This window comes from Leucoraja erinacea, chromosome 3 (assembly GCF_028641065.1).
Source record: "Leucoraja erinacea ecotype New England chromosome 3, Leri_hhj_1, whole genome shotgun sequence".
Classification (NCBI taxonomy): domain Eukaryota; kingdom Metazoa; phylum Chordata; class Chondrichthyes; order Rajiformes; family Rajidae; genus Leucoraja; species Leucoraja erinaceus.
In genome coordinates this window covers 53,951,990-53,978,712 of record NC_073379.1, presented here as the reverse complement: position 1 = coordinate 53,978,712, position 26,723 = coordinate 53,951,990, and the positions used below count along the sequence as shown (strand labels likewise).

The 26,723-nt window shown below is 45.9% G+C and overlaps 2 protein-coding genes across 2 annotated transcripts in view; one reads left to right on the top strand and one right to left on the bottom strand.

Annotated features, from left to right (window-relative positions):
• The window catches only part of LOC129695600 (zinc finger and BTB domain-containing protein 5), a 413,756-nt gene that overhangs the window by 180,222 nt on the left and 206,811 nt on the right, over positions 1–26,723 (bottom strand). The window lies entirely within an intron of this gene.
• The window catches only part of LOC129695607 (FERM and PDZ domain-containing protein 1), a 96,519-nt gene continuing 86,320 nt past the window's right edge, over positions 16,525–26,723 (top strand). The window contains exon 1 of the mRNA XM_055632713.1: positions 16,525–17,257. Within this exon, the coding sequence (XP_055488688.1) occupies positions 17,157–17,257 (101 nt within the window). The 5' untranslated portion in view covers positions 16,525–17,156. The remainder of the gene's footprint in view (positions 17,258–26,723) is intronic.

Genomic DNA, 26,723 nt, shown 5'->3' with positions numbered 1-26,723 from the left:
AACATTTTAAAATAACCTAAGTGTCCAAATAACATTCACACACAAATTCACAATATAACATGATTTTTAAATCTCATTGTCATGAATTTATAGGCCAAATGGAAGGAATTTAATGTTTAATTCCTGTAAATTAATGGGCATTTTAATCATCTTGCGAGTGGGTTTTTGTGGAAAGCAATTGATTGGAACGTTGCGGTTGCAGTGAATTTGAACCCCATATCGGCAGGAAAAACACTGCCGGTTCGTATGGGGCCAAAATCACATTTTCGTCAATGAAATTTGGATTAAAATCATCCTAAGAAGCAAGTTTATATGTAAAATAAATGACTTACCTTATGTTTTGTCCCCTACGTGAGATCCGTCCCATTGTAGGCGTTGACGGCTTTAGAAGTCGCTTTTTTATTTTACTCCAGGGATTAAATTGTCCCGCGATATTTTAAAAAAACTTCTGAGAACGGAAGGCGGAACAATTTTTCTGTAGCAGCTGAACAGCCTGAGAAAGTTCGACTCCGACAGGCAGGAGAAAACGGCATTTTAATTACCCCCCACCTCCCCCCTCAAAGGCGCAAAAGTCGCACACACGGCCAGTGGCAGAACTGCAGCGCCACTGAAGGTGAGTATTGTAACATCACTAGGTAATGTGCGCTTTCAAGCTACTGTACCTTCTGCCGGACAGGAGCAGGGAGAAGAAGTAATGACCTGGGCGGGACAAGTCTTTGATTATGTTGGCTGCTTTTTCGATGCAGCATGAAATGTAGATGGAGTTAGTGGTGGAAAGTCTGGTCTGCGTTATGAATATTATACTGGACTGGACATTGTGAGGTCTGTGTATTAACCTGATGAAAATACAAATGCATAGATTAAAACCAGATGATGATATTAATATATAAAAAGCCATACAATGCTTTTGTATTTCATGTCTATAATTGTTTGAATAAAGGAGAGGTGATCTTATTGAAATTATCAAACTTTTTTTAAAATGGATTAACAGGACGGTTGATGTCTATCCAGAACCAGGTATCTTTATGATACCGGGTATCAAAGACTCACAGTGAGTCTTTGGAAGTTGTTCCATAAGAGGGCTGTGGAGTCACCATCACTGGGGAGCAACGACACCAGGTGTATCCCATCGAGTAATGGCACCAGGTGTAACGGATAGAATAATGGCACCAGGTGTAATGAATAGAGTAATGGCAGCAGGTGTAATGGGTGGAGTGATGGCACCAGGTGTAGCGGGTGGAGTAATGGCACCAGGTGTATCCCATCGAGTAATGGCACCAGGTGTAACGGATAGAGTAAAGGCAGCAGGTGTAATGGATAGAGTAAAGGCAGCGGGTGTAATGGGTGGAGTACTGGCACCAGGTGGAACAGTTTGAGTGCTGGCACCATGGCATATGTGTTTATGGTTAATGGCATTGAATAATTCCTCCTGGAAGCAGGTGGAGCAATGCTGACGGGGTGCACAGGATGGAGCTGCAGCACCTGTTTGCAGCTGAATGAGGAGCACCACCCAGTTGTGGTTTAATAAACCATACCTCAACAAAACAGTCAGTTGATAACTTTACTATTTTCTATTTGGACTTTGTTATTTGTGGATATTACAGCAGCAACTGTACTAATTTATAAGTGAATGCAGTACCTTTGAAGGTAATTGAAATGGGTCAATGCAAAATATGTTTGTTTCAGCAGATCAACCGGCACTATGAGGAGAATGAACTTGTTACATATGGCAAATTCTCCTTGTGTGAACCATTAATAATTCACACTGTACATTCAATATCATGTTACTTATGAAATTATTTTGGCAAAGTTGCTGAAGAGACTGCTGATGCTGGAATCTGGAGAATAAAAGGAGAGCCTCTGGAGAAACTCAGTGGGTCGGACAGCATCTCTGGAGGAAAACAGGAAGTCAATATTTTGGGTTAAGACCCTTCATCTGAACTGAAATCTATCCTGGTCCTCTCCATATTCCCTAAATACATACCCCAGCTACCTATTACCCCTTTCCTTCCAGCAACCTCATCCCTATCACCCACACACTCCTCCCCTCTCTTCCATGGTTCCCATCTGCCATCACATTTCCTTCTTTGGATCCACTCTTCACCTTCCTCTACTGTCAGATTCAAAACTCTGCAGCCTTCTGTTCTTCACTTATTACCTCCTGGCCTCCTTCCCCAAGCTGAGTGTCGATCAACCTTCCTCACCTGTATCCACATAGGACTTGCCAGCAATTGCCCCAGCCCTCTCCTCCACCTTGTGACATTGAATTTCTGCCCTCACTCTTTCAGCGCATTGATGTGTCTTGGCCTAAAACATTGACTGTCCATTTTCATTCATATATGCTGCCTGGCTCACTGAGTTCCTCTAGCAGCTCTCCTTGAATTACCCTGGAAATCATGCCAATCTAAATAAACCAGGCAATGAAAATCTACGTTGTATTATACTGAGCATTTAATTAATAGGTCATTAGTTTAAACATCAAAATACACAGCTTTAAGAAGGGTTGATGAGGGAATTCCAGATGAGGGAAAAATAGATATAGGTTATCTTTTGTAACTTTTGTCGTGATTTGGATTTCAAAATAATACCAATGATAGTAATATTTTCCTAAACGGTAATCTGCTGAGTTACTCCAGCACTTTGTAACGATCCCTTCTTTTAACTGAAGATAGACACAAGTTGCTTGAGTAACTCAGCGGGACAGGCAGCATCTCTGGAGTGAAGGAATGGGTGACGTTTTGGGTCGAGACCCTCCTTCAGCTACCCATTTGGGTCATGTGGTTTTAGAGATATTCCCTTTGTTCCATCCATTTCTCTCTCACCCTCTTTGCTCCCTAAAACAAACTTGTTCTCTCATTCCCAGTTCTAGTGAACAGTCCTGAACCTGAAACATTAACTGTTTCCTTTTCAAGGATACAGCCTGACCTGTTGAGTATTTCTTGCTTTTTCTGTTCTTAATTTGGATTTCCAGCATCTGGCAGTTTTTATTTGATTCCCCACAATTCTTTCTTGCTATTTTTAAAAGTAAATCAAAACAAGTTAAAATGGAATTATGCAGGAAAAAAGAAATGATTGCCTGTTAAGAGACATAGACATTTTTAACAGCAGAGAATTCAGTCCTCTAATAAAGTTGATATGTTAGCTGGGATTAATATAGCATCAAGTGGACTGACACAAACACAGTGATGAGGCCACAGTGGTGTGGACTGATACTGCATCCGTAAACTCTCGACATCAGATATGTCATATATATAGATATATATACTAACAAAACAGAGACTGCAAGTTCAGGTCCACCTTATTCAACTGTGAAACTGAATCAAATCAATCTTGTAATTTATAGTATTTTAAAATGGCTGCACTGGGACTGGTCTATCCATGTTCCGAAAGGAACAGTCACTGAATGAGTGCTAGCTGTACCGAAGTCCTGAATGTCTTATTCTGCTGTAAAATACCTGTATTTGAGATTGTGATATTACCGTAAATATATAATAGCCAGCATGTGATTATCCTTCTCTTCCTCTCGTCCCTGCATGTCAGGGCCGGATTTAGATGAAGAGATGCCCAAAGCTGTTCCACATGAGGCCTGCCCCGCCCCCACCCCCCCCCCCATCATCCAACCCCCACGACTAGGAGGAAGATGGTTTAGACCAGATTGACACTGATTTGCAGCCGAGTGTGGCCAATGAGATAAGGGCTGGAAAGCTGTGCTTTATTTATTTATTTAGTTATTGCCACTGCTAGTGTCGAGTTATTGACTTAAAACACTATTATTCTGAAATGGAGGGCAAGGAAAATTACTGAAGGGTTGTTTAGAGACTACAGTGCATTGTGACAGTATATGTAAGAAAGGCCTATGACATGGACCTTGTTCGTGTGGCGTCCAATTGCAACTGGCTTCTGGACTTCCTGACTTCCTGACCTCAGTTGGTTCACTTGTCATTTCCTCCACCCTGATCCTCAGCTCTGGTGCTCCTCAGGAATATGTGCTCAGTCCCTTGCTCTATTCCCTGTCCAACCAATGCTGTGTGGCCATGTACATTGCCAAGTCAATCTTTAAATTCACAATATTATCACTGTTGTCGTCCAGATCTAAAAGAACGAAGGGACGGAGAACAGGAGAGAGATCGAGATCCTTGCGTCGAGGAGCCATAACAACAACCTAGTCCTTAATGTCATATTACTGGCAGTCTAACATGGTCCCTTCGCACTGATGTGGTGATTAAATAAATGTATCAACTTAATTACTATCTTAAGCTTTTGAGAATGCTCTCGAACCTCTAGAAAAGTGCTATAGAAAGAATCCAGTGGGTGGATAATATTATTTGACAATGAATAGTTACAATGCCACAGAGTTTATCAGTTGAGGCCTGTAACCCACTCTAAGTTAGATTCTGGGCATGATTATCGTTAAATTGTAACATAAGAGTAAAAATGGGTCTGTTCACTTACAAATGCGAGCTCCATTTGTAGCCCTCACATCAAGGGGAGATCCGTGCCTGTAGGACCTACACAACAAGACCAGGTGATAATTGGCATTAAGTCACCCAAAACTGTTGAACATGCCATTCAAAAGCCACCGTTTAACCACGTTCTCAGAGTTTTAGACAATTTTTCAATAGAGCAGAGGGGTTAAGGGGGGGCGGGGATTGATAGGGTATTAAATGAGGAGGGTCGAAGAGTTGAGGTGGACCGCTGTTGCCCTTGCGCATGGGAAGATTCAAACGAGAGGCTGACTTAGCGAATACGGGAAGACGTTTAGGGTCATATGCGGGGGAACTTCTTATCGAGGCGAGTGTGTTTTTCGTAGTGGGGTGGAATGAGCGTTGTTCAAGGGAAGGTGGGGGAGGAGGGTCAGTGTTATCATAATAAATAAATTGGCTAGGATATGGATGAGAAGGCGAATGGTAGGGTTATGGCGGAGTTGCAGGCCGGTGGGACTAAGGGCACAAAGTTGTTCAGCACTGAGTGTAGGTCCGAGCTGGCCGGGTTTCCCCGTGCTGTCCTTGGTCTATGTTCTATGGCTATATGGGTTATAGGGAGGGAGCAGGGTTGACACATTGTATTTCGCCCGTTTTGACCAGCCTCCTCTCCTTTTGACCGACCAGTCTTAGACCTCTAGCAGACTCAGCTTGAATCATTTACTGGAGCTGATGCCACAATGCCCAATCTTATCTACTCTTCCAGTTATTCTCGTCCTCCCTGTGACCACATTGGCTATGTTGATGCGTTTTAAGTAGTTTTCATTGTAGTTAAACGAGACTGGCTTTGTTCATGAACGTTGAATTTCTTGACCGATTGGTATTTGGTCATTAATTCCAGCCACTGGATACATACTCACAGCGATTAGTGTTGGCTTGCCATTTAGTGTGCCCCGACTGGATACATCCCACTCAGCTTGGCTTGATCCTCCCATGGCAGCTCTCTTTCCCGATCTGCGGGTATTGTTGTCCTTTACCCACCGTCCTTGATTGTGACAGTGGACGATGTGAATGGCTTTTGCCTGTACCTGAAATTTTGTTTCACCTGCCACTAGGGGCTTCCTACGATGTGATCGTGGCAGGTGCAGCCCTTTCGGGCAAGGGATCGTTCACCGAATACATCACCCCTCCGTTCCCATTTCAGTTCCAACTTTTTAGCGTGAATTTCGGCTTGCCACGCGAGGTTACTCGCTTCATCGTGGTGCTCTTGCCCTGACTCCCCTTTTCTGCTCTCCTCATTTCTTGGAATCCTACTTCCCGTGTTCGCATTAGTCTCTTTTTTACAACTACTCTTATGGACCCTTTGTGTTCCCCCCAGTTTTGTTGGCACCATGACTTCGCCCTAGAGTTCCGGCTAGTTTGAATTCCCGATGTTTTTGTTCCACTTTCTTTCTAAATGTGGTGTTTTGAAGTTGATTTGGTTCGATGATGTTTTTTTTTGTCTTTCTCTTGGGTTCCTTGGCGGGGTTCGTGCCTTCTTGTCGGGTTTAGATCATTTTTTCCATTCTGTTCTTTCTGCTTTTGTGCTTGTTGGTTTTATTGTCTTTTTAGAGTTTCAGTCGGTTCCCAGACTTTTCTGCTGGTCTGTCACGTCTTTAGTTCGAATAGTTTTTGCTCCGACGTCGGGTATGTAGGGTCTCCCTGTTTTTGCGTTCGTCTTTTGTTGTCAGATTTCAATCTATTCCTGTTAACATTTAGTTTTTTTGGACGACCTTTTCTGGTATTTCTGTTTTGTTGGTTCTTCATTATTTCGCCTTGTTCTTCTTTATGCTTTCGTGTGTTGTGCACTTTCCCTTTACGCATGTAACTTCTGGCTAGGTACTTTTTGGCCCGGATCTTTTATATGGATGCTGATTTTGAGTTTACTCGTTCTTGGGTGCTCTGTTTTTTTTTTCCCTAGTGTGTTTGTTTTATATTTAATGTTTGTTGATTTCTTTTGACTTTATTTATTGTTGATTCTCTTTTTTTTGATTATATTTTTTTCATATTTTGCTTCTTTGTTTTGATTAGATTTAGGAATTTTTTCTCTTTTTGGGGTGTTTTTTTTTTTTGTTTCTGCTCTGCCTTGGATTGATATTTTGCTTTAGTTCTACTTTGTCTTTTATATCGTTCTTTATTTGTTTTAATACAATTGCTTTGTATTATTTGTGCTATTCTTGATTTCTGTTTTATCATTTTGTGTCGCTTTTATTCCTGCCCAGCACCTTGCCGGTGTCTTCATCTACCCGAGCTTCATTTTCATTTTTTCTGCTCCTCAGGTTTCGTTCCTCGATATTGTAGTATTAGTTTACCTACAACCACCTGTTCTGATTATCTTTCCGCTCACATGTTGTCTCACGTCGCTGGTATTGAGGTCCTTGTGGTCGTCACACGTGGGGTGGGGGTTAAGATAGGTTTTGACCAGAAAAGAACCCTTTCACGAGTGGATGGAAAATTGTTTTTTTCTAGGAAAATAGGGATAAGACCCCCATGAGTAATGATAATTTTTACTTTGTACTCACCTTCGACACACCCTTAGCGGAGACGCACACACAAGTTAGGCACGACATCCCAGCAGCCCTTCATGCAGTTCGCGCTCCTAGAGACTCCGGTCCTCATCTCTCCCTCGCTCCAGTGGGTTGAGCAGTCATCTATGGCTGCTCTGTCGAAGTGGTGAGACGCCGAAGAATACCACGTAGTTCGACTCGTGTCTGGTAGCCACGAGCGGCAGAGTACCCCCTCTTAATCCTGCACCCCCACAGGCCGCGCGGCGCCCCACGGCCCCATCCTTTGCTGACACTCATCTGTTCGTGTCACAGCCCCCTAGACAGTAGGAGACACCCTCGGTACCCCGTCCCCCACCGGACCCTCGCACGTCATGCTGAGACCGGTAGACACGGAGGGTCACTTCAACTCAGAGCCAAACAAAAAACACACAGTGCTGGAGGAACTCCGGGGCAAGGCAGCACCACGCCGTCGTGGTTACCGGTGTCTCTTAGAGTCCACTAAGTCACTTTTACTTCTATCAGTCGCATCCGAGAGCACGGGCTGAGGCTCTGCTCTCATACGCTGCTTACCGCTCGATCTTCTCTCCGCTTTATTCCACCCCCCCAAACCCTTGCAAATGTTTCTTAGAGAATGCGGCGACTCTTCTCGCTGCATGCTGACTTAGCAAGGTGCCTCCTGTTACTGGTTTATTTCGTGTACTGATCACTCACTGGCCCTGGGACATCTTCTTCGCGCAAGCGATGCGAACCTCCGGCAGTAGTCTACTGTGTGAGCTTGTGAGTTACGCACAGTTGGTGACCACCATCTTACCATCGGCAAGTTCTAGCGGCTGGCGCCCGTCTTCTAGCGGAAGTCTGTGCAGTGCACAGCAGTCTCTCCTGGCTACCCTCGGCAGAATTCCACGCCGCTCCTCTGGCATATTTTGCATTCCCTGCGGCCCTCCCCTCTCAGTGCGCAGGCATTCCCCCGAGCTTACCCGCTGAGTTTCGCCAGCATTTTTGTTACTGCCCAAAGTCCCTGATTGGGATGCCGAGAGACCGCGGAGGAGCACGAGATGGGGAGCCGGCGACGAGGCGGGCTGAGACGTGAGAGCGATAAGACAGAGGGGGACACAACGTGGGGCGGTATGGTAAAGTGACCATGACGAAATTGCTGCACACACAAGAAGCTAACCAAGCAAGGCAGCTCAATCCTGCTGTGAGAGTTTTAAAATTTCAATGTCACGATGCAGTAGATTACATTCCTCCGTAAAGTATTGTTTGAACAGTATGAATGCCGGTGCATTGGCTAAAAGGATAAGCGTAAGGTCAGTTACGATCACTGTTCATACACCAATTACAATTTACTGAGGCTGATGGACACCGATGAATCTGCTGGTCTACGCAAGTGTACTCACTCGAGCTTGGGTACTACGGCTGGCGCAAAAAGTGCACCACTAGTCGTAGTCAACAAGGCAAGCTCGTCTTTGCTGCTATCCATGTGTGGTTGTTGTAGATGAAACCTAATCGTCTCCTCGGCGAAAAATGTTTAGTTAATCTTGATTTAACAAGCGGATTATACAGTACGAACATATACGCGCGGGACTTCCCTTAGGCGGGGCCACATTAGCCACGAATCCAGAGTGACGCAAATCGGCTTACAATGGCCGACCTGGCCACACCGCCGCGCTTCAGCACCGCACCGTCTCACACAAATCTCCTACTGAAAATAGACAACTGCAACACCGAGAACTCTTCGCACACACCGGGTAAACCCTAGAGGTCGATAGGTACTCGAACCAGGGTAATATCCCATTCCAACTTGAATCTGGTCAGGGCTGCTCTTCAGTTCATCACTCAGGGTTATTCCACATAAGGACATGCGAAATCTACTCCACAATGCTTTAGGTTAAACTCCACAGTTTCTCGATACCACCTGTAATGCAAGAGAAGGGAGTGAGTACGGGATCGCGGAATGGGATTCCTCAATAAGTGCTCCCGGTGCTCCTCATTGGAGCCTACCCATGGCAGGATCCATGCGCATTGGTTTGTCTCCTTTAGACGATCAGCTTCCATACGAATTCTCACACACCCCTGTTTGTTGGTTACAGATCATGATATTATTAAGCAATCCTGTATTCTAGAAGCTACACACTTCCCATCTTCCAAGTGAGCGCCGCTACCCTTTCCCCCCTTCTTCATGTCCTGTAACCTGTTAGGGTTTGCGTTTTATGTTCAGATAACGCCATTGTCCACATACGCCTATGATGAAACGAGGCAAACGTATGGCGCTAAGAAGTAACTATTTGTATAGGTCGTTAGTTTATTATTCACCGTGACGCGCGTTCAGCGATAGACATAAATAACATAGACTCATATTAGTCGGTGCTGTGGATCCTTGTCTTTTTGAAGTTGGGTTTTGTTGGGTCACCGTTGCATAATGTGGATCCTCTGGGATACTGACCATTAGTCCATTGACCCCATGTGTGTGACTTTAGATGGAAAGTGATGGTGCGAGATCGCACCTCATAAGGCTTGGACCTCACTTGCTATTTGTCATCCATCGTAACAGCGTACTGCGGCGCACAGATATATACCGTTTGAATTCCCTAACATCTCTAACGGCGTCCACGTGCATCCTATTAGAGCGTTATGACAGACAGGTGGATTGTCTCCTGACGGAATATAATGTGGGGCAGGGGTCTGATGAGCCCTCTATGTCCGACCCTGGCAGTGAGAATGATGCAACCTCTGTGTGCGGTCTCTCCGCGTTTTCGCAGCCCCCTCTCGCTGCGTCCCCCACTCCTCGGTCCTTTCTCTTTTTATCCCCTCCTTCTATGGCAAGTTGACTGATTATCCACGCGGGGTTTATCGGGCAGTCGCGTGGGACACAGGGCGGGGGGGTGTGTACCCAGCACAGACAGCGAGGGCGGTGGCGTGATACCAGCTGGTCGGCTATCCGCGGCGTATGGTGGGCGTTTGGCCTGTGCCAGGGTTTTCTTGCATGGGATGGGCCGCAGCAAGGAGCATTAAGTGGCGCTATCTGCTTGATGTTGTTTAGATTTAGGATGGAATTGGCCGGGCCCGTGGCCTGTGCGAGCATGTCGCCAGCGTGGCGTGCTATAGGGACGGATTTTCATTTTCTCGTCCAGGCATCTAGAAGCACACTATGCGTGAGGGTCGCGCGTGCCCGCAACATCGTGTGCAAGATGGTGTCCTTATGCGGTCCACACGTATCTCCGTTTTTTTTGTGCGGCCAAGCCCGGGGTCAGAAATAGTGCCTTATCCCTCCTCTGGGTTGTGTCTCAGCCTATCGGGGATGTGCCCAGCGTCTATGCGCACAGCGAGCTCCGAGAGTGCTCTCCGGTGCTGACGTTATTGGTCCCAGCAGGGGTGGCGTGGGACCCAGGGGGATCAGCAGGGGTGGAGTGACCCTGAGGGGGTACCAGCAAGCAGGGGTGGCGTGGGCCCAGCGGGGGTCAGCAGCGGTGGTGTGGAACCAGCGGGGGTGGAGTGGGCCCAGTGGGGGTGGTGTGGGCCCAGTAGGGGTCAGCAGTGGTGGTGTGGAACCAGCGGGGGTGGAGTGGGCCCAGCGGTGGTGGGCGAATGAGGCCCAGCGGGGATCAGCGGGGCAGTGGGTGTGGTCGGATCCCTGCGGGGGTCAGCAGGGTGCATGTGCTGTCGGGGCACCAGCGGCGTGTGGCGTGTCTCCAACGGGGGTCAGGGGGTGGCGTGGGCCCAGCGGGGATCAGCAGGTGGTGGCCGTGATCCCTGCGGTGGTCAGCCATGGGGCGTGGCCCAGCGGTGGTCAGCAGGGTGGCGTGGGCCCAGCGTGGGGTCAGCGAGGGTGGGGACCAACGGGGGCCCCAGGGGTGGCGTGGTCAGCTCAGGGGGTGGCGTGGGCCCAGCGGGGGGGCAGGGCCCATCGAGGATCAGCGTGGGTGGCGTGGGCCCAGCGCGGGGTGGCGTGGACAAGCGGGGATCAGGGGGGTGGGCGTGATCCCGGCGCGGGTCACGCAGGGTGGCGGTGGGCCCAGCGGGGGTCAGCGTGTGTGTCGTTGGACCAAACGTGGGGTCAGCAGGGGTGGTGCACCAGCGGGGGTGCAGCGTGCCCATCGCAGGGGTGCGGGGCCCAGCGGGGATCAGGGGGTGGCGTGATCGCCGTCGGGGTCAGCAGGGTGGCGTGCCCAGCGGGGGTCAGCGGGGGTGGCGTGGACCAAACGGGGGGGGTCAGCAGGGGTGGCGTGGCCCCAGCGGTGGTCAGCGGGGTGGCGTGGGCCGCCAGGGGGGGGAATACTTAAACAAACTGTTACTGATGAACCGTAGAACGTATCCTGATTGGTCGCATCATGGCCAGCTAGGCAGTTCCAATGTAAAGGAACAGATGAGGGGTCCAGGACAAGGGGTCACAGTTTATGGATAAGAGGGAAGTCTTTTAGGACCGAGATGAGAAAATCATTTTTTACACAGAGAGTGGTGAATCTGTGGAATTCTCTGCCACAGAAGGTAGTTGAGGCCAGTTCATTGGCTGGATTTAAGGGGGAGTTAGATGTGGCCCTTGTGGCTAAAGGGATCAGGGGGTATGGAGAGAAGGCTGGTATGGGATATTGATTTGGATGATCAGTCATGATCATATTGAATGACGGTGTAGGCTCGAAGGGCCAAATGGCCTACTTCTGCACCTATTTTCTATGTTTCTATGAGGGTACAGAGAGTGATGGACCCATCCAGTCCATTGCAAGTACAGCCCTTCTTCCCACAAAAGTATCTACATGAGGCGCTACCTCAAGACGACATAATCTATCAATAAAGATCCCACCATCTGGGCAATTCCCTCTTCTCACTGCTGCCATTGGGCAGGAAGTACAGAAACTAGAAGTTGCAATCCATTAGATTCAGGAATAACTACTTTGCAAGTTGCTAGATACGGTTAGGGAGAGGTTAGATACGGCGGTGGCGCGACTCGCTGTTGCAGAGGCCCCTTCAGCCTGTCTGTCTTTTTTTATTTTTTGACTAGTTAAATGTAGTTATTCGTGTTTTTTAATACTGTTTTTAACTGTGTTTTTGTGGGGGGGCAGGGGAAACTTTAAAAAATCTCTTTCCTGAACGGGAGACCCGATCGTTTTCCTGGCGGGTCTCCGTTGTCGTTGGGGCCTAGCACCGTGGAGCGACCTCCAGCTGGAACGACCTGGGGCTCCAGTCCCAGAGCCTGCGGAGCTGCGAACTTACCATCGTGGGGCTGGCCGGCTGGCTCCCGCAATGCGACTTCTCCAGCCCGTGTTGCGGGGTTGGAACGACCCAGAGCGGGGCCGTACATCACCCGGCGCAGCTTTAATGGCCGCGGGACATTCGAACACCTGCCGGGGGCTCCAACATTGTGACTTTTGGGCCTGGAGCGGGGCCGTACATCGCCCGGCGCAGCCTAAAATGGCCATGGAAATTACCATCGCCCGCCTGGGGCTTCAACATCGGGAGAAAAATGGTGCAGGGGAGAGAAAAGACTTTGCCTTCCATCACAGTGAGGAGGAGATTCACTGTGATGGATGTTTGTGCAAATTGAATTGTGTGTGTGTCTTGTAGGAATTGTCTCTGTTTGTATGGCTGTGGAAACTGAGTTTCGTTTGAGCCTCACTGAGGTTCAAATGACATGTAATAAATATTCATTCATATTCATTCATTTAAGGTGGTCAAGTGCAGGGTTGTTGCCATACCATTCTGAGATGCATCCCGTCAGAATGTTTCCTGCAGCATATCTATAGAAGTTCAAGGGATCCTTGTGGACATATTGAATCTTCTCAGACACCTAATAAAGTAAATATGTTGATGCACTGTCTTGATCATTGCATCAGTGTGATGGGACCAGGTTATGGTCCAGGTGATACGGATGCCTAAGAGCTTGAAGCAGTTGTTCTTCTCTAGACCAGTTCCAATGATGAAGACGGGGTTGTATTCACCCATTTATTTCCTCTTTCATTGTGCTGACATTAATGGATGGATTGTCATCCTGACACTGTGACACAGGTTGTTGATCTGTTTCCTGTACTCCGTCTCATCATTATTGTTTATCCAACAGACAGCAGTAGCATCATTGGGGGAACTAGAAGATCGAGTTGGCATTATACTTGACTATATAGTGATAGTTTTATAGGGAAGAGCGTGAGGAACTGAACACACTACCCTGAGGGACACTGGTGCTGATGGTCAGAGTAGAGGAACTATTATGACCAATTCTTCCCAATTGTGGTTTGCTGATTAGGCAGTCCAGAAACCAGTTGCAGATGGAGGCCTCAAGGTCAAATTCCAGAAGCTTAGAGATGAGAGGATAATGGTGTGGAAGGTTTGGCTGGAGTCAATGAATAGCATTTTCTCAGAAGTGTTCTTACTGTAAAGGTGATCCAGAACTGTATGTAGTACAAGAGAGATGATGTCATTCACAAAAGTATTTTACCTGTTCACAAATTGCCATGGGTCTAGATTGTTTGGACGATTTGGAACCTGTCCCATTCAGGCTTTCTGAGAGAACACCATGATGAAAACGGATCTGATGTCTGTCACTGAGGGCTAAGGGACAGAACCAGTGGGGAGGGATGGACTCGTTTGGGTGGAACTTTGTTAAAAACGGGTGTAAAAGCTATTGAACTAATCTGATAGAGGTACCTCGTTACTAGAGATTGTCTCTAATTTTGACTAGTATCCCATGATGGCTACAATTGCCTGGCATCCGCTTGATATAATTGAACCTCTAGTTTGTTTTGGAAATATTGGCATTGATATTGGCATTGGTTTATTATTGTCAGGTGTACTGAGAAACAGTGAAAAATCAGGTAGTGTAAAAGAGTGCAGAATATAGTGTTACAACATTATAGGTTTATAGTTGCAGAGAAAGTGTGGGAAAAAGTGCAAGGGCCAAAGTGAGGTAGGTTATGAGATTGGGGGGGGGGGGGGGGGAAACCCGGGGAAGGCTGGTTTGTGTGCTGGACTGGACTACATCTACAACATTTAGCAATTTCTCACCATTTTGTGCAACGCTATTGCCAAACAAAATGTGATGAATCCTGATAGGAAGCTTTCTATGGTGCATCCGTAGTAGTTGGTAAGAGTCATTGGAAATATGCTGAACTTCCTTAGTCTTTTGTGGAAGTAGAGGCATTGGTGTGCTTTCTTGGCCACAGATTCAATGATATTTACACCTAGGAACTTGAAGCACTTGGTGATATCCACTTCAGCACCATTGATGCTGATTGTGGTGTGTACAGCACCTCGTTTCCTGGTCAATAACTAGTCCCTTTGTCTTACTGATATTGAGGGAGAGCATGTTGTCTTGACACCATTTTATTAAGCTCTCTATCTACTTCTTGTAGTCCACCCTGTCAGTCTTAGAGATCCAGCCCACTGCGGTGTTGCCATCTGCAAACCTGCAAAAGGAGTTAGAGGAGAATTTGGTCAGCCCAGTTGCCAGTGTATAGGGAGCATACAAAGGGACTGAGAATGGATCCTTGCAGAGCGCCAGTTGTTGAGAATCCCCAATAGTCCTTTGGAGATCATACTTGAACTTCTTCTGCATTAAATCTTGAAATCCTTGGTTCTGGATATTCCCAGAGTGAATCTTCCTGTTCATCCACGATTTCTGGTAACGATAGATTTTAATTGTCTTCGTTGTAATGAAGTTGTCAACGCATTTCATTGGTGTTGTCTGAGGTGTACTCATTCAGTCCGGATGAAGTGATCTTGAACATGTTCCAGTCGATCGACTCGATGCTGTCCTGAAGTCGACCCACGGCCTCCTCAGATTATGGCTGCATTACTCTCTTCGTCTTGCGCTTCAGTCTCTGCAGGAACAACACTGAGAGATGGTCGACTCTCTTTTTTAGTCTATCTCTGAAGACACAGCAGTCCCTGATCTCCCTTTGAAGCAGCTGTCTTGCTCTGAGCTCTACACGCTTGTTCTTGAGTGGTTGAATGTTAGCTAGAAGCACGCAGGGGAGGAGATCGGGCTCCCAGGCTTTTCAGCTGCTACCTGGGGACCCCCTACCTCCAAACACCATTTAGTTCTCACAGCTGTGTCGCTAATGTGGGAATAAAAAAGATTGGTAGCTCCGAGAGTTTCTTTGGAATTTGATCATTACCAGAGCTGGAACTGTTTTAACAAACAGTTAAAACAACCTTTTTCTTAGCGCTGGAATGGATGCATAGTAAGATGAAACATTCAGAAGGAAAAAGGTTGTTTAAACTGTTTTAAAATGTCTTCGACGTATCTTTTGTTTCGTAGACAAAGTAGTAAACTCTGATATTTAATGCTTCACAAATGTTTCATGAATTGTACAAAACAACAGCAGAAGCCACTGCTGCAACTCCATTGGTTTTAATTAAATGCTCCAGTTGGTGGACATTATATAGGAACTATCAACGAAACAATGAGGGATTCAGATGTTCACAATCCATGAAACTAAAGCACACTTCCTAATTTGACTCCCCAGAGAGTGAAGGGAATTGACAAGGTGATGCTGAGAGGATGTTTTCCCATGGTCGTGACTAGAATGAGAAGGCAGAGTATCAAAATAAAGGGAGGCCATTTCAAAGATGGACTGATTGAATAGACTGGGGGCAGAGATGAACAAACACCTGAACTACAAGGGAGCCAGGAAATATGAGGAAAGAGCAAGAAACTGGAGTTGAGGCCAAGATTGGATCAGCCATGTTCTTACTGAAGGGAGAACAAGCTGAAGGAGCAGATTGGCATTTTCCTGCTCCTCTTCTTTATGTATTAATGTTAAGTTTCTGTTCAAATTGGATATTACCTTTCACTTTTGAAATGCTTATGAATCTCACTTGAATGCTAAGCTCAGAATGTAGGTCTGAAGCTCAGAAATTGGCGAACAAGTGATGGAAACATTGGGAAAGTGATTTTTAAAATGTATCCATTCTTGTGGTGTTGACATTGCCTGCCTTTAGTGGCTATCCACAATTGCCCCTGAACTAAGAAGTCAGTAAAGAGTTAATCATAAGTCAAATATAAATCTGAACAAGGAAGAGTATTTACAATTCAGAAGTTTAATGTTTTTCATTATGGAGACTATCTGCTTTAAAAAAAAAGGCAAACATATTTAATTCCTTGTACAGTATTTACTCGTATTTAACATGGATAGGTGATGTTTTGTGTCGGGAAAACAAAGTCATAAAGAAATCTGGCAGGACAAAGCCTGGCATGTTGATATGGGAGACAGTTTTTTTTTATAGTCAGATGGTTGGTCAAAGGCAGAGGATAAGACAGAAGATGTGAGACAAAAAGATTGAAGAGTTGTGAATTATGAAGCTAGAGGAAGGTATATCGGTGGAAGGGAAAGGGGAGAAGAGAAATAGATTTGAGTCCCTTTGGGGCACAGAGGAGGGGGGAGAAGATTGGGGGTTATATGGGGAAAGAAAAGAGGAGGGTTATGTAATTACCACAAATTGGAGAATTCAACGTTTATGTTGCTTATCCAAGCAGAATATGAGGTGTTGTTCCTCCAGTTTGCGTGTGGCCTCACTCTGGCAATGGAGGATGCCCCGGACAGAATGGTCAGTGTGGGAATGAAAAGAGGAGTTAAAATTGTTAGTAATTAGGAGATCCAGTAGGCCTTGGCCGATTGAGCGCAAATGTTTGGTGAAATGGTCGCTGAGTCTACGCCTGGTCTCACCGATGTACAAGAGGTCACATGGGGAATACCGGATGCAGTAGAGGTGAGAGGAGGTGTATGGGGACCTCTGCCACATCTGGAAGGGTTGCTGGGTTCCCTGAATGGAGATGAGAGAGGAGGTATAGGGACAGGTGTTACATCCCCTGAGGTGAAAGCACCTGGAGAGGGGGTAGTTTGGTGTGAAGGGATGAGTGAACCAATAATTTGTGGATGGTACAATCTCTGTGAAAGATGGAAAGGGCTGTAGATGGGAAGATATGTCAATGTCTCATTTTGTTATCACGTTGGAGGTGATGGAAATGTCGGAGGAAGATGTGTTGGATGCGGAAAGAGCCTGTTCATGTTTTCCAGTGATGCTGTCTGACCCATTGAGTTATTCCAGCACTTTGTGTCTTCTTTTGTAAACCAGCATCTGCAGTTCCTTGTTTCTACAAAGCAATTGCTGTGCTGTTCTGCTCTGTTTATGATTAATGCAGATACTGAGATGATTATTAAAAAGTGGATTAAGAGCAATATCATTCTTTTGCAGCTAAATGGAAGAACCAGAGGACAACATGGTCCAAGTTCGCAAATCCCATAAAGTGGAACAAATGGTATCAAAGTGGCTTCGCCTTACACGAGATAGTTCACAGAGGTGAGAGATTTGTTTGTAAAAATCAGGCTGCTTGCTTGCTGGTCTTTTTCTAGAATGGCGTAAATCTGCAGCCACATTTTATTCTTTAACTCATTATCCATTAAGTTAACATGTATGAACGTTGGTTTTAGTGTGTCTAAATATGTGATGCAGTTTACTAAGTGGGTACCTTAATTATTCTTTGAAGGAATCTATCTTTTTTTTTTGCTTGTTCCTATTTATGGATGCATTCATTTACAGGGCCTGTCGATAAAGCTGTGTGATGGGTGAAACGATTTCTCAGTGTGCGTTAATGTCCTTCCTCAATAGGATACTAGATATTATTACCTCTGGGTTTAGGATCTCCAATGTATATTGGAGGCACAATGGGCACCTACCTGCATGAAGTCAGATTCGGATTCAGATGATTTAGTTAATTGCAATCTACACCGCGGTGCAATGAAATGCCAAGTTTACATGAACCTCAAGGAATACACAGTAGGCATGCAGTAATGATAACTACAACAATAAATACAATGACACATGTAAAACTGTAGGTTGGTGCAAGATTGTAATGTGGATCTGAGTAATGCAAAAAATAATACTTACAAACAATAGCAGAATAATCGAACGAGTTTGAGGTAAGAGTAGGTGGAAGCACCACCGGCAATTGGGTGTGAAAAAGGTAATTGGCACAGGCGTCTGCTAGCATAGAAACATAGAAAATAGGTGCAGGAGTAGGCCTTTCGGTTCCTCGAGCCTGCACCACCATTCAATATGATCATGGCTGATCATCCAACTCGGTATCCTGTACCTGCCTTCTCTCCATACCCCCTGATACCTTTAGCCACAAGGGCCACATCTAACTCCCTCTTAAATATAGCCCTCTTAAATATGAACTAAATATGAACTCCCTCTTAAATATGAACTGGCCTCAACTACCTTCTGTGGCAGAGAATTCCAGAGATTCACCACTCTCTGTGTGAAAAATGTTTTTCTCATCTCGGTCCTAAAAGATTTCGCCCTTATCCTTAAACTGTGACCCCTTGTTCTGGACTTCCCCAACATCGGGAACAATCTTCCTGCATCTAGCCTGTCCAACCCCTTAAGAATTTTGTAAGTTTCTATAAGATCCCCCCTCAATCTTCTAAATTCTAGCAAGTACAAGCCGAGTCTATCCAGTCTTTCTTCAAATGAAATCCCAGGAATCAGTCTGGTGAACCTTCTCTGTACTCCCTCTATGGCAAGAATGTCTTTCCTCAGATTAGGAGACCAAAACTGTACACAATACTCCAGGTGTGGTCTCACCAAGACCCTGTGCAACTGCAGTAGAACCTCCCTGCTCCTACACTCGTGGAGAGCAGTGGAGAGGCAGCTGCTCTTGTCTGGAAGTGTGGGCTTTCACGCTCCTAAATCATCTCCCAGAAGGAAGAAGAGAGAAAAGGGATAGGCCAAAGTGTCAGGCATCCATGACGATATTCCAGCCTTCCTGATGCAATGCACAATGAAGATGGATTGGATGGAAGGATGTGATGAGCCAGTGATGGATTGGGCTGTATTCACCGTTCTCTATAGGTTCACCACCCTCAGGAAGTCAAGAGCGGAGCGGTTGCCATACTAGGCTGAGAGATATGCTATCTGAATACTTTCTCTTGTACATCTGTGGAAGTTTGAAAGAATCATTGTGGACTAGTTGAATCTTTTCAGATGCCTTAGAAAGTAAATATGTTGAAGGGCTTTCTTGATCATTGCATCAGTGTGTGGGCATCACGTTAGATTGATGATTGAAATTCTATCACTTGTCCATTGTGCCACACATCATTTCAACCAATATTGCTCATATCTAATATCGCTCATATTGAATATCACTGGATTCTTGATGAAGCAGCTATATGGGAATATCTCATGAGACAGAATGTGGCTATTCAAAAACAAGACTGTCAGTTGTGGCCAAGATTAGTAAGTTAAGTAAAGGGATATGAACAAAATATGATTGCGAATGTGACAGGAAAAATGAAACTCAAAATGTATGCCAAACACACAATTTTACTCTCAAGATTCCACGGACGATGCGGTCTTCCAGGTCTTGCACACCGCTCTCTCCCATCTGGACAGCCAGAAGGGGGGCTACGTGAGGATGCTGTTCATAGACTACAGTTCAGACTTCAACACGATAGTCCCCACCAGACTGGCCGGGAAGCTAATGGAATTGGGACTCAACACCTCCCTGTGTGCCTGGGTCCTGGACTTTCTCACTGCCAGGCCCCAGGTAGTCAAGATGGGAGGGAATACATCAAAGTCCCTCACCCTGACCACAGGATCGCCCCAGGGTTGCGTCCTCAGCCCCCTATTGTACTCCCTGTACACACATGACTGTGTGGCTAGGTTCAGCTCCAACTCAATAATTTAGTTTGCTGATGACACTGTGGTGGTGGGCCTGATCTCAGACAACGATGAGAAGGCCTACTGGGAGGAGGTGGCTGATCTAGCACTCTGGTGCCAGGATAACAGCCTCCTCTTGAACATCAAAAAAACGAAGGAGCTGATCATGGACTTTAGGAGGGCACATCATCCGAGGACGTACACTCCATTGAGGATAAATGGGGATCCTGTGTATAGGGTGAACTGTTTTAAATATCTGGGAGTCCACATCTCCGAGGATATGACATGGGCATCACAAGCCTCAGCACTCGTGAGTAAGGCAAGGCAGCGTCATTACCACCTCAGGCAATTGAGGAAATTCAGAGTGTCTCCGAGGATCCTCCAGTGCTTCTATGCAGCAGCGGTGGAAAGCATCTTGACCGGGAACATTACCATCTGGTTTGGGAATTGCTCTGCCAAGGACAAGAAGGCTCTGCAGAGAGTAGTGCGTTCGGCCGAACGCACTATGGGAACTTCACTTGCCCCCCTGCAGGAACTATACATCAGGAGGTGCAACTCCAGAGCCAACAATATCATGAGAGACCCCTTCCACCCCTGCAACAGACTGTTCCAGCTGCTACAGTCAGGCAAACGCCTCCGTTGCCATGCGGTGAGAACAGGGAGGTTGAGAAGGAGTTTCTTCCCAGAGGCCATTCGGACTGTAAACGCCTATCTCACCAGGGACTAACTCTACTGAACGTTTTTCCTTCCATTATTTATTATGTAAAGGCATATGTGTGTTATGATTGTGTTTATAGTTTGTTTGGTTGTTTGTCTTTTTACACAAAAGTCTGCGAGCATTGCCACTTTCATTTCACTGCCCATCTCGTATGTGTATGTGACAAATAAACTTGACTTGACTTGACTTGACTTAACTTGATTTGTCTCATGGCTGTAGCTTATAACTGGAAATTAATAGCATCATTTGGGAAAGAAAGATCACTTTGAAAGGATTTGAGCGGTGGAACATCAGAAAAGGTTATGCGAGTAGAACACAACTTTGGGAAAACAAAAGTAACTGATTAGAAACAGCTGAGTTAATGTCTGGGAAGAGGCTTTAGAGATAAAGGTGGCTGACACACTGATGTAATCAAATTCAAAACCTGAGTAATGTTGTTGACATTAAGTAAGGGTGATGTGTGCAGGAATGTACACATTTTAGAGACCATTTACTATTTTATTGATATATATGTTCCTTGATATGATATCTATGGGGAGAAAGCAGGCATGGGATACTGATTGTGGCTGATCAGCCATGATCATATTGAATGGCGGTGCTGCCTCGAAGGGCCGAATAGCCTACTCCTGCACCTTTTCTTTGTTTCTATGTTGCTATCTTTCTTACTATGGATGAAGATCGGAACATAGTGAATCAGATACATTTATTCTGAGTCCTGATGGTTCACTCTGTCCAAAACCTGCTCAGCAACTTTGCTTTTTAAACACTGCATCTCATTACAACATGTTTAAGAGGGAACTGCAGATGCTGGAGAATCGAAGGTTACACAGAAAAGCTGGAGAAACTCAGCGGGTGCAGCAGCATCTATGGAGCGAAGGAAATAGGCAACGTTTCGGGCCGAAACCCTTCTTCAGACTGATCAGGGGTGGGGGTGGGTGGGGACAAGAAAGGGAAAAGGAGGAGTAGCCGGAAGGCTGGAGGGTGGGAGGAGACAGCAGGGGAGCTGAGGAAGGGGAGGAGACAGCAAGGACTAACAGAATTGGGAGAAGTCGATGTTCATGCCCCCGGGGTGCAGACTCCCCAAACGGAATATGAGGTGCTGTTCCTCCAATTTCCAGTGCTGCTCGCTGTGGCCATGGAGGAGACCCAGGACAGAGAGGTCGGAGGCGGAGTGGGAGGGGGAGTTGAAGTGCTGAGCCACCGGGAAGTCAGCTTGGTTATTGCGGACCGAGCGGAGGTGTTCGGCGAAACGATCGCCCAACCTCCGCTTGGTCTCACCGATATAGATCTGCTGAGTCTGCACCCCGGGGGCATGAACATCGACTTCTCCCAATTCTGTTAGTCCTTGCTGTCTCCTCCCCTTCCTCAGCTCCCCTGCTGTCTCCTCCCACCCTCCAGCCTTCCGGCTACTCCTCCTTTTCCCTTTCTTGTCCCCACCCACCCCCCCACCCCTGATCAGTCTGAAGAAGGGTTTCGGCCCGAAACGTTGCCTATTTCCTTCGCTCCATAGATGCTGCTGCACCCGCTGAGTTTCTCCAGCTTTTCTGTGTAACCCTCTCATTACAACATGTTTTTTTTAATTCTGCTGCCCATTGTAGCTGTCACTGGCAAAGCAAGCATTTATTGCTCATCTCTAAGTGCTCACGAGAATGTGGTGGTGAGTTGTGTTCTTGAATCACTGCAATTCCTATGGTGAAGGTCCTGCAGTGACATTGGGTGTGGAGTTCCAGAAGTTAAAACAGCATCGATGAAGGAACAATTATATATTTCCAGGTTAGGATGGCCTGTAGCTTGGCAGAGGAACTGTAGTCTGGAGGTTTTCCCATGCTTCTGTTGTCCCTGTCCTTCTTGTGATTGAGATTGTAGGTTTGAGAGGTCATGTCAGTGTACCATGGGTGAGGAACCACAACACAATTGTAAATGGTACATACTGGGGCAACTGTGTACTAATGGTGAAGGGAATTAATGTTTTGAGGGGTGATGGTATACTAATCAAGTAACTGCTTTGACCTCCATGGTCTTCCCTCTTGATTACTGCACACTTTCTGTAATATTGTTCATGAAGACCACTGCCACTTTTTGTTGCATAAAGAAATAAAACCTTTTGAAAAGCACTGAGCACTTTCAGCTATTGCAGGTTTGATTCCCTTCTGTCTATAATAAAACAATAATGATGGTCCTTTGTGAAATCTGTAAAAGCATTTATGAATTATTTATCTGCAGAACAAGCCAATTTCAATCTCCTTGTCATGCCACAAAGCTCTCCTGACAGACTGATGTCAGATTAAATTTAACCTAACAAAACAATGACTCCTCCATTCGGATTCTTTGCTGCAATCCAGGCTCTTCTGCAGTAAATACTTGTGGAATTTCTACAGCTTGATTGGAAATCTGCAGACACAGCAGGATCATTAAGCAGGGTCTGAAGATAAGCCTGAGAAACACTGAACAAGATCTGTCAGCCTGAACCATTAATAGTGGTGGGTGTGGATATGTGTGGTGTCAGTATGTTACTCTATTAAGGTATAGAAACCAAGAAACATAGAACATAGAAAATAGGCGCAATAGTAAGTAATTCGGCCCTTCGAGCCAGCATCGCCATTCAATATGATCATGGCTGATCATCCAGAATCATTACCCCATTCCTGCTTTTCCCCCATATCCCTTGATTCCTTTAGCCCTAAGAGCTAAATCAACATCCAGTGAATTGGCCTCCACTGCATTCTGTGGTAGAGAATAAGCGAGTTTGGTATTTCGAAAAATGCAAGGAATCATGGGATTTGTCAAAGGTCATTCACCATAAAGAAAATGCGAACGAAGTGCCGGATGAAGAATCTGTGTATAAATTCTTATCTTTATTCATAATTTATATGGGTACAAGAGCAGAGAGGCAGGGGGTGTAAAATGAGGGTAGAAGCAATAGGTAGCAAGGTGAAAAGTAAAAGTGGCAGACAGATAAAACCAGGGCAAAAATCAAAAAGGGCCACTTTTCAACATAATTATATAAGGGGTAAGAGTGTTGTAAAAAAAAGCCTGAAGGCTTTGTGTCTCAATGCAAGGAGCATTCGTAATAAGGTGGGTGAGTTGAACGTGCAGATAGCCATTAATGATTATGATATAGTTGGGATCACGGAGACATGGCTCCAGGGTGACCAAGGCTGGGAGCTGAACATCCAGGGATATTCAATATTCAGGAGGGATAGAGAGAAAGGAAAAGGAGGTGGGGTAGTGTTGCTGGTTAGAGAGGAGATTAACGCAATGGAAAGGAAGGACATTAGTTTGGAGGATGTGGAATCGGTATGGGTAGAGCTGCGAAACACTAAGGGGCAGAAAACGCTGGTGGGTGTTGTGTACAGGCCACCTAACAGTAGTAGTGAAGTTGGAGATGGTATCAAACAGGAAATTAGAAATGCGTGCGACAAAGGCAAAACAGTTATAATGGGTGACTTCAATCTACATATAGATTAGGTGAATCAAATTGGCAGGGGTGCTGAGGAAGAGGATTTCTTGGAATGTATGCGGGATAGTTATCTAAATCAACATGTAGAGGAACCAACGAGAGAGCAGACTATTTTAGACTGGGTATTGAGTAATGAGGAAGGGTTAGTTAGCAGTCTTGTTGTACGTGCCCCCTTGGGCAAGAGTGACCATAATATGGTTGAGTTCTTCATTAGGATGGAGAATGACATTGTTAATTCAGAAACAATGGTTCTGAACTTAAAGAAAGGTAACTTTGAGGGTATGAGACGTGAATTGGCCAAGATTGACTGGCAATTAATTCTAAAAGGGTTGACGGTGGATATGCAATGGAAGACATTTAAAGACTGCATGGATGAACTACAAATCTTGTTCATCCCTGTGTGGCAAAAGAATAAATCAGGGAAGGTAGTGCATCCGTGGATACCAAGGGAAATCAGGGATAGTATCAAAGCGAAGGATGATGCGTACAAATTAGCCAGAAAAAGCAGCATACCAGAGGACTGGGAGAAATTCAGAGACCAGCAGAGGAGGACAAAGGGCTTAATTAGGAAAGGAAAAATAGATTATGAAAGAAAACTGGCAGGGAACATAAAAACTGACTGCAAATGTTTTTATAGATATGTGAAAAGAAAGAGTTTAGTTAAAACAAATGTAGGTCCCTTGCAGTCAGAAACAGGTGAGTTGATCTTGGGGAGCAAGGATATGGCGGACCAATTGAATAACTACTTTGGTTCCGTCTTCACTAAGGAAGATAAATAATCTGCCGGAAATAGCAGGGGACCGCGGGTCAAAGGAGTTGGAGGAATTGAGTGAAATTCAGGTTAGTCGGGAAGTGGTGTTGGGTAAATTGAATGGATTGAAGGCTAATAAATCCCCAGGGCCAGATAGGCTGCATCCCAGAGTACTTAAGGAAGTAGCTCCAGAAATAGTGGATGCATTAGTAATAATCTTTCAAAACTCATTAGATTCTGGAGTAGTTCCAGGGGATTGGCGGGTAGCAAACGTAACCCCACTTTTTAAGAAGGGAGAGAGAGAGAAAACGGGGAATTACAGACCAGTTAGTCTAACATCGGTAGTGGGGAAACTGCCAAAGTCAGTTATTAAAGATGGGATAGCAGCACATTTGGAAAGTGGTGAAATCATTGGACAAAGTCAGCATGGATTTACGAAAGGTAAATCATGTCTGACGAATCTTATAGAATTTTTCGAGGATGTAACTAATAGCGTGGATAGGGGAGAACCAGTGGATGTGGTGTATCTGAACTTCCAGAAGGCTTTCGACAAGGTCCCACATAAGAGATTAGTATACAAACTTAAAGCACACGACATTGGTGGTTCAGTATTGATGTGGTTCGAGAACTAGCTGGCAAACAGGAAGCAAAGAGTAGGAGTAAACGGGTCCTTTTCACAATGGCGGGCAGTGACTAGTGGGGTACCGCAAGGCTCAGTGCTGGGACCCCAGCTATTTACAATATATATTAATGATCTGGATGAGGGAATTGAAGGCAATATCTCCAAGTTTGCGGATGACACTAAGCTGGGGGACCGTGTTAGCTGTGAGGAGGATGCTAGGAGACTGCAAGGTGACTTGGATAGGCTGGGTGAGTGGGCAAATGTTTGGCAGATGCAGTATAATGTGGATAAATGTGAGGTTATCCATTTTGGTGGCAAAAACAGGAATGCAGACTATTATCTAAATGGTGGCCGATTAGGAAAAGGGGAGATGCAGCGAGACCTGGGTGTCATGGTACACCAGTCATTGAAAGTAGGCATGCAGGTACAGCAGGCAGTGAAGAAAGCGAATGGTATGTTAGCTTTCATAGCAAAAGGATTTGAGTATAGGAGCAGGGAGGTTCTACTGCAGTTGTACAGGGTTTTGGTGAGACCACACCTGGAGTATTGCGTACAGTTTTGGTCTCCAAATCTGAGGAAGGACATTATTGCCATAGAGGGAGTGCAGAGAAGGTTCACCAGACTGATTCCTGGGATGTCAGGACTGTCTTATGAAGAAAGACTGGATAGATTTGGTTTATACTCTCTAGAATTTAGGAGATTGAGAGGGGATCTTATAGAAACTTACAAAATTCTTAAGGGGTTGGACAGGCTAGATGCAGGAAGATTGTTCCCGATGTTGGGGAAGTCCAGGACAAGGGGTCTCAGCTTAAGGATAAGGGGGAAATCCTTTAAAACCGAGATGAGAAAAACTTTTCTCACACAGAGAGTGGTGAATCTCTGGAACTCTATGCCACAGAGGGTAGTTGAGGCCAGTTCATTGGCTATATTTAAGAGGGAGTTAGATGTGGCCCTTGTGGCTAAGGGGATCAGAGGGTATGGAGAGAGGGCAGGTACGGGATACTGAGTTGGATGATCAGCCATGATCATATTGAATGGCGGTGCAGGCTCGAAGGGCCGAATGGCCTACTACTGCACCTAATTTCTATGTTTCTATGTTTCTATATGTAAAAATATATTTAATCTGAGGAAAGGGAGTGCCATGTGGTCACATTATAGGAACACAACGATGATAGTTTCTGAGTCGAATTTCACTATTCTGCTAATTTCAAGGCAATGGAATTCATCAGCCTCGTCTATGAATACAAATGAGCAATGAAATTCTCGATTCCAGAGAGACTCCCATAAATGGTCAACTCATTCCCCCAAAGGAACAGGTAGTGGGAGAGCGGGGTGTAACTGCGAGAGAGAGGGGGCAGATGCAAGTGGGAGACAGGGAAGAGCGAGCACACAGATCCGCGCCTTATCCGCAGCCAGGATCGAACCCGGGTCTCCGGCGCCGCAAGTGCTGCTGAACCGCCACTGGACCGCCCAGCCCCCCCCCACTAGTATCCCATCCCCATCCGGGGAACGGCTGGAGACGTCCGGGGAACGGCTGGAGACGTCCGGGGCGAC